This window comes from Nannospalax galili, unplaced genomic scaffold (assembly GCF_000622305.1).
Source record: "Nannospalax galili isolate Female #2095 unplaced genomic scaffold, S.galili_v1.0 scaffold892, whole genome shotgun sequence".
Lineage (NCBI taxonomy): Eukaryota > Metazoa > Chordata > Mammalia > Rodentia > Spalacidae > Nannospalax > Nannospalax galili.
In genome coordinates, this window is record NW_008333311.1 from 4,023,992 (window position 1) to 4,038,136 (window position 14,145).

The following is a 14,145-nucleotide window of genomic DNA, read 5'->3' on the forward strand; positions in this document are numbered from 1 at the left end:
TTTTGAGATACGGTCTCGTTGTAGCCCCAGCTGTGGCCTGGAACTCACTATATAGACCAGGCTGTCCTTGAACTCACAGAGATTCGCCTGCCTTTGCCTCCTGAGTGCTGGGATTCAAGGTGTGCCCTACCAAGCCCAGCTCTATTATTTTCACTTCTTTCTAAATGAAATATATGCATCCAACTTAGTGTCTTAGGGAAACATACTCTACTAACTATAATGAAATTCAATTATAGACTGGATGAATGCAGAGCTTTAGAATTTAAAGAAGGGCCCCTATAACTCAGAATCCATGAAGCTTGGGGACCTGTAGATGAGCTTTATAGATTCTATGAATATTTCAAATATATATTCACTTGTGCATTTATAAGGGAGGGAATGAAAATATAGTCTCTAGAACCTTTACTATGTTTTGAGACAAGATCTCATGTAGCCCAGGCTGGCTTTCAACTCTCTATGTAGCTCAGAATGACCTTGAATTTCTAATCTTCCTGCCTCCACCTGCCAAGTGCCTTCTAGTCTTTCACCTTATCTAGTGTATGTGGTACTAAGGGTTCAACCCAGGGCTCTGTGTATGCTTTCCAAGTGAGTATACCCCATTCCTAGTCTCTAGATTCTTAATGGGGTTGGTGACCTACAAAGCTAAAACCTAGTGTGTGAAGTTTATTCAACATTTTTAGAGCTGGAAATTGCAAAGTTCACCTTGATCTAGAGCAATGTCTTTCCTCATGGAGGGCTGATCCCCTAGGGATGTCATGCAAAGTCTGGAGGCGTCCTTGGCTGTGGGGATGTTAACTACTTGGTGGGTAGGCACTGGGAAATGCCCTGAAAAGTGTATGATGGCCTCTGACTACAAGGAAATTTCTGTCTAAAATGTTGCTAGTACCACTGTGAGAAACCTGGAAAGTATTAGATGCAGATATCAAGGTTGAATGGCTTGCTGTGGGTCCCATGACTTTTCAGCACAGTTGAAACCAAAGTGGATGGACATGTCTCCTTGTCTGTCTGATGAATATTCCTTTTGATCACTGTGTGGTAATTTAAAAATTCTACTCAAAATCTAATAGCTGCCATTTCTTTTGGCTTCATATGTATTGTGGACTGCTAATAAAAGTGAACAAAATTCATCTCATTTAATCTGCAACCCCATTGACTGATATTATCCACTGTCCAGATGAGGAAAGTGAAAAGCGACTTCAGCTAAAACTAGCTTCATCTAAAAGTTCTCCATAAAAACACACACACTTTCACAGGTAAAAATCCAGGGTGCTTTGAATTATTCTTTAATTTAAATTTTCAAAGTTCATTATTTTAAAAGTATATTTTTACTATTGAATTTTGTTATAGTTCTTAAATTGTTTTTGTGACAGGGTCTGATGTGGCTCAGGGTGATCTTGAACTCACTATGTAGTCGAGGATGACACGAACTTGTGATCCTCCTGAGATTACAGGCCTGAGCCACTATACCCAGGTTTAACTGATAAATTTTGATGTTTCAGTTTGATTTTTTTTAATCAAATTTTTATTTCACTTCTTAGTTTTATTTTTTAGTCATTAGATTTTTAAGGTTGATTTAACACAGCATAGAACAAACTTTAAGGTCACATGAAATGTTAAAAGTAGTTAATTCAATTTAATTAAGGTTCATAGACACTTTCATGTTTTCTAAACTGAACCTAATTATTCTATAGCTTAGATCTCTGCCAGCTGATGTAATAAATAGAAATAAGATTTGAGCTTTCTTCCAAAATTGTATTCCTATCTTTATAATTTGTTGGATGCTTTTATGCCATTCTGTCTATGTAAAAAGGCTGAGTTTATAGATTCTGTGTCAAGTTATCCACAACACAAAGCTACCCATATATTTTAGACTTACCATTTCTAAGATGGATGGCCGACCTTCCAAATGAATGTGAACACTGGCTTCTTTTCCACTTTCCATTTTCCCCAAATTACATAAGAAATTTAAACAGTGTATATCAGCTTTCATGCAGTACTTGAAAAGAATACAAAAGCACCACATTAAAACTGTACACATTTTTTTTTAAAAAATGGGAGCTCAAGAGATAGTCCAGTAGCTAAAGTGCTAACCATGCAAGTGTGAAGATCTGAGCTCGAATCCCTGAACCCACACAGAAGCACGTGCTTGTGATTCCAGAGTTCCTACCATGAGATGGGAGGCAGAGACAAGAGAATTTTCAAGTGCCAGCTATGCTATCGAATGGGGCTGGCAGCAACAAAGAGGGTCTGTCTCAAACAAGGTGGAAGATGAGGATGTACGCCCTAGGTTGCCATCTGACCTCCAGGTATGCATCGTGGCACACTCTCATTCTCTTTTGCACATACACAAATTAACAATAAAATTTTAAGTTAAAAATATTTTATATAAATTAAAAATCTCCTTAATGAACCAGCAAGTGGGCTCCACAGGTAAAAGCACTTGCTGTGAAACCTGAAGACTTGAGTTCAAATCTCCAGGACCCACATGGTGGAAGGAGAGAATCACCCCTTGCAAGTTGTCCTTTAACCTCCACATATACACCATCCTACATGGGTGCATACACATACACACACAAATAAATGTAACTAAATATTTTTTTAATATTAGTGTCATTTAGGAAACTGTCCTTTTAGCAAACATAGGCATGTGCTATTCTTAGTGTCAGTTAAAAATCATTTTGCTTTAAATAAAACAAATATTTTTTGTTTTATTAAATGATAACAATGTGCTCAAATTGCAGCACATGTTCTGTCATTCTTAGTAACTTAACCTTCTGGGGCACAATAAAAAGAAAGTTTCCTGGTCAGAGCCTTGCTAAGTTGCATGTTCTGTATTTGTTATACACCATGAGCCTTTTGATGGCAATTGCTTTTCCAGTTTCTCTCATTAATTTGCTCAAATGAGAAAATCGAGAATTAATTTCCTGCCATAGACGCTTCCTGGGTGACTCAGCAGTGGGAAGGTTCTGGCACATGGGAGCATTTGTTAGATGCTGAAACTGAGAATTAATCTTGGGTCCACATCAGCACTCAGACATGCTTGTTCCTTGCATGTGGGATATTACCCAAATTTGTTCTCTCTTACCACTCATCTGTCATCTGGAACCCGCTGGATCTGTTTTACGTGTCTTAGTTATCTGTAGGAAAACAGAAACTCCAACCTGAAGGCTGGGAACCTACCAAAAGTCTTTTATCCGTCTTTGACAAGAATTTGAGTATGTCCGTCAAGGTCCCCGCTGCACCCCTTTGCTGCACAGATGTACACTCTCGTTCATAAGGTTTAAAGTGGCAATGCCCAGTAGTTGTCTATAAAGACAGAAAGCAAGAAAAAGGTTACCTCTCATCTTTGGAGAGAACAGACACAACATGGTTTTCAAAGTTCTAGAAGCTTAGTTTTTCTAAAATTACATTCAGCATCTCTGAAATTCTGAAAGTATTTTTAACAATTATTTAGGAAAAATTAAATCTCTGTAGCAAAATCTCGAATAAAACCCCAACAAAACTCTGGTGGTTCCTACCACTATAGCTGACAACATGCTAACTTTATAGAAATGTGGAAAGAGAAGTGACATATAAACATTAGCCTGAATTTAATATTTCTTTGTAGTCACAAAACAAAATAAACTTCACAAAATGAAATGATATAATTATATTCCTTCCATCTAAATCTAAAATTCAAATAATTTTTTTGAGATTTCAAATTTACTTAATAGATTTTCTGGTAATAGCTATTTCTTGATACTAGGAAGTAAAAATATTTTTGATGAACCAATATGAGAAAATCAGTATAAGAACTGATTAAAATGTTGCTTCCTTATAAAGTGCTGTCCTTCCTGATCGTGCAACAGTGGCCTCAAGCTTTATGAGATAGTCTACAAACTAAATTACTTCCGTAGGTCCATGTCCCAAAGAAAATGATCTAAGCTAAATAATTAATAAAGATCACAGAACAAAGTTTTCTGATTATATAAAGCAATACATAGGTCCCACTTCTGGTCTAGGGTTCTGAAACATTGTCTAAAATTCAAGATACACTCAGTTAATGCATGATGCATGGGGAATTCACAGCTTTGAGTATCACTGTAATAAGTAAGCAGACATGTCTAGCTCTGCAATATTATTTAGAATAAAGGATTATCACTTATTTGGTCTTTAACACACAGTAACGGTTAGATAGAGGGAATATATTTTTACCTGAACATCCAAAATGTTGAACAACTTATCAGTTTGAGGGAGAAAAGAATTTGGCACCATTATTTCCACACTAACATTTGGAGCCATGCTAATGCCAGTGTTGATAACCTGATAAAGAAAGAAACTAGTTTAAAAATATTTTTCCAACGTTTACAGAAATCACTGAGCTTTCAGGTGAACATTCAAGAGCCAAAGTGATGGTGGTGTGTGTAGGGGAGGGGGGTAGCAGATACCACAAAAGAGACAGACTATCCATAGTCAGAAATTTTAAAGTTCAATCATTTAAAACTCGGATTTCTAGCTGTTTTAGTAATTTTTTTAGCTCAGTCCTGGCAGCAGTTTTATTACAGAAACAGTCCTAAGCAGGACACATCATTGAGCTACAAGTTTGAGGCCAGCCTGGCGACATGAGAGTCTGCTACACACACACAAAATATTAGCATACAAAACCAAAGAGATATCATCAACATTCAAGTACATGCAACAGTATATACTTTAAAAGACTGTCCTGTGAGGTGGACCAACACTTTATCATTCACCCAATAAGATAATGACAATGCTGAAGGGTATTCATGAGATGCTCAAGATCAAAGTCAGAAAATTAAGAGTTGAACTCTTGGTATTCTATTTCTAAATTCTATAATATTTTCACAAAATCACTCCTGCTGAGAAGATAATCATCAGTGGTAAGTGAATAAAAATGTGTTTTTATTCAGGGTAATTATGATGCTAATGCATTCAGAAAATTGGGAAATGGTATATTACTTGGTTTCAAGAAAATAAAACAAGAGGTTATTAATGCCTCTTCATAAGTCACCTAAGAGGATAATATTTCATAACTTTTGATAAATGTAGGGATTAACAGATCTCTGAAAGAAGAGGATATTGGGCCAGAATTTTGCTTAGTCACGGACTTAATGATAAAACCAATAGAAAAAATTAAGATGTACCACAACACCTGGATGAAAGGGTGGCTACGGGACCTGCAGTAATCTGAACACATGTGACATGGGGAAGAGCAAGAGTCCCTAGGCTTGGTGCTGAGTAAGTGCCAAGACACAGCAGCACTAGTAGTGGAAGAAGACAACACCGGCATGGCTACCAGCAGCGCCCAGAGCTACAGACAAGCAATCATGCGCCATCTCTCATCCTTAACAGCAGTCAGACCTCCAAGGACACCTATGTGCTGGAACAGACGCCCCACACCTTCGGACTGCAACGTTCTCCAGTCTAACTCACACCACTGATTGTACTTTAATTGCAACATATTTAAGTATCAACTGCAAATTAATAAATAGGACCCCTAGAATCCAGCTTGATCTCTGTTTTAGTTTAGCAAAGCAAACCCCCTGCTGAGTTCTGGTGAGTATTTTTTAGATATTCAAAGTAGAAGGCAAAATTTTTTCAACATTCATTGAAATATAAAGTGACGTAACAAAAGTGATATAATAAAAATCACAGGGAAACAGAACTGATGGGATTTCAGGGTCATTTTCTTCCACAGATATGGAGCAGGCCCTAGGAATTTACGTTTTGGATAGCTCCTGTAAGTGCTTCTCATATTCATTTTGAATTATGTTTTAAAATGTCATACCTACTCCAAGACTCACATCCTATACATTATTATACAACTCTGAAAATATTTAGATAGTGCTTTTGATTAGAAAGATCTTTTTGTAGATATTATTTCTTAAGATCTGTGATACAACCGCTACTTCAACTTAGCAGTTAAGTTTTTAAGCTATGTTTTACATCAGTATATTTATACTTCTCTATTATGATAGTATTTTTTAAATTTAAAAATGGCTATTAAATATAGATGAAGTGTTTGTTCCCAGTCATAATCCCGTGGCCTCGAAGGCAGATTAACCATATCGATCATGGAGAAAGGGCAGGTAAGAGCTTCCTTGATAATGCCAGAGCTATTAAAGAGCTTGTATAATTCTCCAATTTATCCCTTTATCTCTGATGTATCCCTTTGGTTTGACTGTCTTGAATACACTTCAAGAAGATTCAAAAGATGACAAACCCTGCCTGTTTCAGGTGCTCCAGGTCTAATAAGGAAATGTGGGAAAAGAGAAACAGCAGCCTGCTTCAAGGAAGGGGTTAGCACAGCAGTCCCTGAAACCAGCCACAGTCACTGAGGCTGAAAGACACTACAGAGATGGGAATTCCCTTGAAGCAAGGTATCAGTTGTGCTGGATAGCTTTAGTTCTCAACTTGTCATGCCTGGTTAGAAGGACCCTCACTTGAGAAATTTTCTCCATTGGATTGGCCTGTGGTTATGACTGTGGGGCATCTTCTTGATTGTTGAGTGATATGGAAGAGCCCAGCCCACTGTGAGTGGTGCCACCCCTGGGTAGATGGTTCTGTATTGTATATGAAAGCAGGAAGAGCATGGGCCAGGGGAGCAAGCCAGTAAGCAGCACTCCATGGTCTGTGTTCCAGGTTCCTGCTCTGAGTTTCTGCTTTGGTTTCTCTTGATGGACTGTGCTTGTAAGCCAGATAAACCCTTGCCTCCCTGAGGTGGTTTTGGTCAGTGTTTTTATCACAGCGACTGAAGGCAAACTAGAACAAGTAGCGTCCTTTTCACTTGTTACAAATATCAACACAAACAACTTTGCTTACGTGGAAAGTGAAGTTCATTTTCTCTGCCATGCATGTTTCTGGCTCATTTTCCTCACTGGATCCATACACAAAAGAAGTTGGATTCACATACCTGACAGGAACAGAGTAAAATTTAATGTATTGTCCTGCTTGATGAGATACAAAGTCTTTCTCTATAGATGGAGTATGGCATCCTTAGGAGGCACCTCAGAATACTTTTGGTTTCTTGATTAGATAAAAACTTTAATACCTAATGAAATGAGAAGACCTGCATGATAATGGTTACTGTCACCAACATCCCTTCCTTAGATTTCCCACGCATGCCTGGCTGAATCTACTAGAATCTACTAAAATCTAAACCCAAAAGAATCTACTGACCACTCATTCTTTTTCAGCCCTAAAACAATTCACACAGCTTTAGCTCAAACTGACCTGATTATTATTTTCTGATGACTCTGTAATGATGAACCTCAAGTCTGGTGAACAAGCAAACACTTATTTGTATGGTAAAGGTTTTTATTAGAATACAAGTTTATTGCTTTTTGAACCTGTGATTAGGCAAATGTATGGTCAGCACAAACACTAGGAAACATCTGGGTCAGGCCCTACTTCATAAGTCGCTCATAATTGGCAGAGAATAATAGATAATTCCTCATCAGGGACCCATGAAACAGAACAGTTTAGAAATACGCAAATGGTACAGACTTGCACAATTTAATAGTTGTAGAACATTCTTTATCCCAAATAATATGTGAAAAATGGAAAGAGGAGGACACTGATCCTGAAAAAAGTGATGAGGAGAAGCAGGTAGGTATTCAACCCAGGAGACATGCATCACCTTTGACTCCCTTCTCACTGACTCTCAGAGACTGTTTTCTGAGATGACCTCTGTTCCCCTGCCCCACACAACTGATACTCAGTTCCATCAGTTTCAGACACTGACATTTTATGTTTATGTAAGTAGATGCCTTCTTCATGAGTGGTTCAAATGATGGGTGGAGGTGGTTTATACTTAGAACTACAGCAAAAGCTCATTTGTCCATTTTGTTCTGTATTTCATATCTTCTAGTGTTTTTAAACTGCCATTGTAGTAGGGCATGTTGACACATATCTGTAATTCTAATATTCTGGAGGCAGAACTTGAAAGCACCAAAATTTCAAGGTCAGCCTGGTCTATACAAGTTCCAGGCCAGCCTAGACTACAGCAAGAGACTCTGTCTTAAAACAAAAACAAAGACAACAAAACAAAACCATGTTTTAAATGCAGACTAATACCCGTGATAATGGCCACAGAAACCATTTTTGTAGGTTTTCTGTTCCTCTTTCATTCTTCCTGCATGCATTTTGAATCAGAGGAGGATCCACTAAGAAATTACTAAAATCACAAAAATCAACAAAGTGAGGGGCTGCAGAGATGGCTCAGTAGCTAAGAGCCACTGCTCTTAGACTGCTCTTGCAGAGGACCCAGGTTCAGCTCCCAGCACCCACATGGCAGCTAACAACTGTCCTTAACCCCAGTTTCAGGGGGTCTGATATCTTCTTCTGACCACTGTGGACATGGGTGCACTCATACACATACAAACAATACACTCATACACATAAATTTTTTTTCAGTGCATTCTCAGTCCATGCTTTATTGCTAAAATATAAATATATACATATAGGTGCAGAGTTTCCAACTCTCACAACAGTTCCTTTTTCAGGGAGTAAAATTTCAAAACTCCCCAAAATGCATAGATTAAGAAGTTGCCTTTTGTAATACTTCAAACATAGTCAAGGGAGTTCTTACCATGGTCTTGCATACCAATTGTGCAAAGCAGAGCGCACAGAACAGTGGGTAAGAGCAACACCTGCACTTAAAAGGGCAGCAGACAGACTACTGTGGAGTATTTCAATAATCTTTTTAATTATATGGACAGGCAGGTTTATGGTTACATCCCAGACTACTGTTGTTTAAAAGATTGATAACAACATGCTGACAGAATACTTGACTGATCCTTGGGATGGGGATGTCGGTACTGGGGACTGAACCAAAAACCTTACATGTGCTTAGCCAAGTACTCTCCCAAGCTACACACCAAACACAAAAGCATTTTAATTTTGGACATAGCATACCATCATCAAAGGAAGCAAAATATTTTGAAAATTATCAGTCACTGTAACTATCTGACTAAGTTTAGAAGTTGGACCTCCTAGAGAAATTTCCTATGAAGTTTGGGCTTTCCTGTATTACCTATTTTAATATACATTAGTGGACTAGAAACTGTTTTAGAAGAATTGGGACCTTACATCTTTATTAGCTGGCAGATGTTATCAGTAAGTGGCAAAGAGAAAATCTGTATTTGGGATACATCTCAGTTCCTATCCAATGGAAACCAATCTTCACACTGACAACCCTAACTCAGTTCTGAAGTACTGAAGCTGCCATTCTAGTTGACATTAACAGCAAAGCCCCACAGTGAAAAATAAGAAATTTCAAAACAATATTTTCCATCATATATCTTGTAACCTGGAGTAAGCCCAGTGAAAGAGTCCATCTGAATTCTTTTCTGTAGCCCCAGCTGGCCTGGAACTCACTAGGTAGACCAGGCTGGGCTTGAACTCACAGAGATCCACCTACCTCTGCCTCTCAAGTGCTGGGATAAAAGGCATGCACCACTGTGCCAAGCATGGAACCCATTTTTTGTTTTTTTTTGAAAAATAATAGACCAAGACACCTCGCATCCAGCTCTCACGTCTCCATTATCTGACACATAGGTAGATGTGGGCTCTGGAGATTGATCATTTAGCCAAGAGTACACCCCTTTGAACTTGACCCCTGCTATGGTCACTGGGTAGGAGGCTGCAAGCTGCACACTGCATAACTCTGTGCCCTTGGGTTGCAACCGAAAGGCTGACTATGGCCTGCTAGAAGCTTATTGGGACTCTTCCAGTATGAAATCTTCACCAGCTGGCCATGAGTTTGATGTAGTATCAGTGCTGATTATAGAGTGGATTAAAATAATGAACCACTAATCAAGAAGCTGCACACTGTGGTGATTGCAGACACAGTATCCTTTCCACTTAAACATGTTCAAACACACTTATTTCATTAATAGGAGGAATAGCCATGAAAATCCTCTCTAATCCAGAGGCCTGTATATCTACTTACCCATGCACAGTCAGCATAACCTCGTACCTTAGAGGTATTGCTAATGTCACTTTGTTGTCCTTTGCTTTGTCCATTTCATTTTCATTTTCACTAGAGAAACACAAACCATTCATTAGAATCCATCAAGAACAAAAATCACCTTCAGAGAGAATGTACTGCAAACTATGTGTGCCTAACAGAGATTCATTTAATAATTTTGGGAGGAGTAGGAATAAAAAGAGATGTGATAGTGTGATGGTTTGAGGATAGGACTGATAGAAATTTGTTCTACATATTTACGCTGTTGCCATTTGCTTCTAATGCTAGAGAGATTTTCTGTTACAGATTGTGTAAAAGAAATGATTTTATATAATTAATGGAACACAGCTTCATTAAAGCTCTCCTCAAAATATGGGTGTGCATTTCAACTAGGAATTTTTTTTTATTTTTATTTTTTTACAGTGAACGATACCAGGAGGCGTGCACTGTGATGTTGAGGTCTTCATCGGCTCTGCTGAGTGAGCTCACATCCAGGAGAAAGCTAACATCTATCTGGAAAACAGAAAAGAAAGACCCAGTTTTAAACCTAAAATACATTGTTTCTGAATTTTAGTTTTCCTTAATAATTTTTGTTGTTGTTGTTTCCTAAGGAACACAGAATTTAATATTCTAAAGGCATAAGCTACCCCTCACTTGGCAATAAAACACAAAATCTATTGGGTTTGAGGCAATTTTAAAGCACAAGCATTTTCACACATCACACTCAGAGACAAAGCCTTCTCTGAATGTAAAGACAGGAAGGCCCAGACGGACAAAATTAGAGATGCTTTAACAACTTGGCTGAGGACTCTTGCCAAAAACACCTTTTTGTGTAGCAGAGGTAACATGCCTGGCAGACAGGGCCACCTGGGGTGGGGTGGGGGGAGTGTTGGGAAAGAATAAACAGGCAAATAGAATTCTGATTGACAGGTTCACTCGCCCATCTTGACATAAACACATTCCCCATCCCCCCCTTAAATAGTGAACATTGCCAAGAATATAAACACAAAGCTCAAAGATTTCAGGACAAGTTAGCTTTGCTTTCATTGTATCACTTAGCTTCAAAACTAGTTCACAAAGACATTTTTGAATGCACCATAAAGTAAAAGTAGAAAAATATATTCATATTAGTAAATTTAAAAAATCATAAACACTATAAATGCTTACTTACCCTTGAGAGACGATCTACATATATATAACCAAGGCTGCAGGCAAGCTGGACTAAGCCAGAGCTGTCTGCTACTTCACAGTTCATTTGTTTGTCTTCCTAAAAGAAAAAATGAAGCAGTTGGTTTTAGAAGGAAGGGAATAAGATAACATGTTTAGGGATTTTTTTTTGTTGTTGTTGTTGTTTTAATTCTATTTAGAGCAAAACATTTTACATATTAAGTAACACTAAAACAGAATTGTTTGATATAGTTTTAAACAAGAAAATGGGAAAATTGTTTGGCTGCAAAGCAAATTCAGCAGAAAAAAAAATCACATATTTTTTAAGTGAGTCAATGTGAAAAATGTATTCAGTGGCTAGTCATGTCTGATTCCTACTCCACTAACGGTCAGTGGACTTAAAAATATGGGATGGTTTTTAAAAAGAAAACCATTCCAGAAATACTTTCCTAGGAGACCATTTCTCTGTTTAGTTTGGGGCTAGTGAGTAGAAATCTGAATGTTACAAATGTATGCATATATGAAATATTTTATTCTAACATCTGTGTAAGTACTCCTAGATGTGTAGCTCTCCTGTTTCCCATTTAATTTAAAATCTAATTCCTTGAAACATCATGGTGCAGGGAATCCATAGGTCCATATTTCATTCTGTTTGGTATATGTGAAAATGTCTTTAAAGTATTTAATCACAGTAATTGTAATACTAATAGGTATATATCAAAATACATTCTCTGCATAATTGGAGTTTCTCCTCTTCCTTTTGAAGTAAATTCTCAATGATCTAGACAAAGTAGTGAGTGGCTACTTGTAAGCAGTAAAGGTCTCTCTCAAAAGCCCTTGGCATGAAGAGGTGATCACCAAGAATAATCACCTAAAGCACAGAGAGATCTCAAAGGCAAATGCAACAGAAGTACTTCTCTTCACAACTCAGTCTTACTAACACCTCACTGATGGATTAAAGTGCCCATAACTGAGATACAGTGGTAACACAATGTCTATAAGTACTCCTTTTGGTCAAAGGACAGCGTAGGACCTAGCTTGCAGGATTTCAGGACAGGTAGAAGGCTGCTGGTTCAGAAATAGAAGAGGGCTGAGAATCTGAACTGAAAATAAAGAGCAGTAATCCTGGGTATTTGGCATGGAGGAACAACATTGTTTCAAGAGGAACATGATCATAGTGTCTTAAAAACATGTGACAAGTATTAAAGTAGTGGTACCCAGGCAGTTCTTTACTTCTAACACCAGGCGGACAAAGCTGACACTTTTCAAGTTAGATCCTAAGGAACCTGTCTTATAGAGCAATGGGCTGGAACATCTCGCAATAAGTGGATACTGAATGATACCTAAATATCAGACGTATGCTCCAATTGTTGACAATCAATGGAGTCAATATGCCACTTATATTTGTTTTGAAACCTGAGTACATTTTACTACTGTGGTTTCAGTGCTTACCAGGTCTAAGATCTTTATGAAGTAAAGGCCAGCAGGGAGCTGGACATGCAGACTTGTTTCATAAGCGTCATCTCCAGCATTGAACACGGTCACATTTAGCATTAATGTCTTCATTTTCCCAACAGCAAGGTAGGTTTTATTTTCGTATGGCCTAGAAGTTAAGTAATATTCTTTAGTTCTTAGTTAGGAAATACAAATCCCACATCTGTATATATAATATTCATGAATGGGAAGTGTTAATTAGAAAAACAACCACAGGATGAGCTCATACAAGCAGGTTTAAATCCTTTTTAAAAGAACTCAGTTTCTCATGTTTCAGACAAGTTCAATTAGCCGTTACCAAAGAAAAGTTGATATTTATTGTTTTAAGTTTGATTTTTAATTATAGTAAAATAATCTTCTGTTTTACTCTTTTTTTTTTGCCAAGCTTTGCAATGTTCACATTTTTCCTCGTTATTTTGTAACATTGTCTTTCAATCTCTGAATACACAATGAACTTGCTGTTGCCCAAACCAAAAGATCAGAAGAGGGAAACAGAAAGGGGGAATGAGAAAGCATGGGGGATGTTTCAGTGGAAGTAAAGAAAGCGTGGGCAAGGACCACTGTGACCACTAAATCTTCTGGGCTAGACTGAGTTTCTGAGGTAGGTGACTGGCTGCCTCTACCAAAAACTGGGCCAGGAGTATGAACTTCAAACAAAGATCACTGGAGAGCTAGACCTATGAGCACAGACTTTAGGAGTGTAAGCTAAGCGGTTTCAGTTAACTTGGCACCCCATCTGTAATAGAAGGAGAATTACTATTGGGTGACAATTTAGGTCAAGCACACTGTATGAAATCCTTAGAATGTTTCAACATGAAGGACTTAAAGCAGAAGGAACTTTCTTGAAGCTATACCTAGTATGTTCTAAACCTCCAAAGCAATTGGACATTTCTCCACGGCACAACATGATTTATATCCAGGCATATAAAAACCTTTCAGTTACAGTGTGGTATGATTTTATAAACTTTCTCCATTAGATATGTCATCTAGTAATTAAAACATTAGAAAAAATTTACTTTAAATTAGAGAAGGATATGACCCAAAGCAATCAGGTGGAAACAGTCTAAAGACAAAAGTTGTAAAAGGACAGCTTGAGAACATGTCTCAGGATTCCTGGTTTTAAACACTACTTGAACATACATAAATCACTGAGAACAACTGAAAATCTCCATACAATAAATCAGTTATTTATGTTGTGTCCTCATGACATATATAGTTCAAATGCTTCTCTCTGCATTACAAAAATTAAAGGGTAGAGTTCTAAGTACATGTAAATGACTATTATAAATATGTGGGAAAGATTTATGAATGAACAACTCTGGGAAACTAAAAGGGATCCACTTTTGCCTGGGGTGTAAAAGCATGCTGTTCTTTGGTTTCCTGTTATTCTGATTATGCAGAGTGCGTATTCTAAAGATCTTTTTAAAAATGAAATCTGAAGGAGAAGAATAGTAGTCAACAGACCTTAAGAAGGGAGATATGGATAAAAATTGGGTTAGATTAAGGGAGGGGGG

The 14,145-nt window shown here is 37.7% G+C and overlaps 1 protein-coding gene across 1 annotated transcript in view; it reads right to left on the reverse strand.

Annotated features, from left to right (window-relative positions):
• The window catches only part of Itga4 (integrin subunit alpha 4), a 92,938-nt gene that overhangs the window by 10,599 nt on the left and 68,194 nt on the right, over nt 1-14,145 (reverse strand). Inside the window, exons 18-25 of the mRNA XM_029561053.1 lie at nt 12,590-12,740; nt 11,142-11,237; nt 10,404-10,483; nt 9,953-10,042; nt 6,823-6,913; nt 4,195-4,302; nt 3,181-3,306; nt 1,877-1,996 (exon numbers count right to left, since the gene is read on the reverse strand). Coding sequence (XP_029416913.1) covers nt 1,877-1,996; nt 3,181-3,306; nt 4,195-4,302; nt 6,823-6,913; nt 9,953-10,042; nt 10,404-10,483; nt 11,142-11,237; nt 12,590-12,740 — 862 coding nt within the window. The remainder of the gene's footprint in view (nt 1-1,876; nt 1,997-3,180; nt 3,307-4,194; nt 4,303-6,822; nt 6,914-9,952; nt 10,043-10,403; nt 10,484-11,141; nt 11,238-12,589; nt 12,741-14,145) is intronic.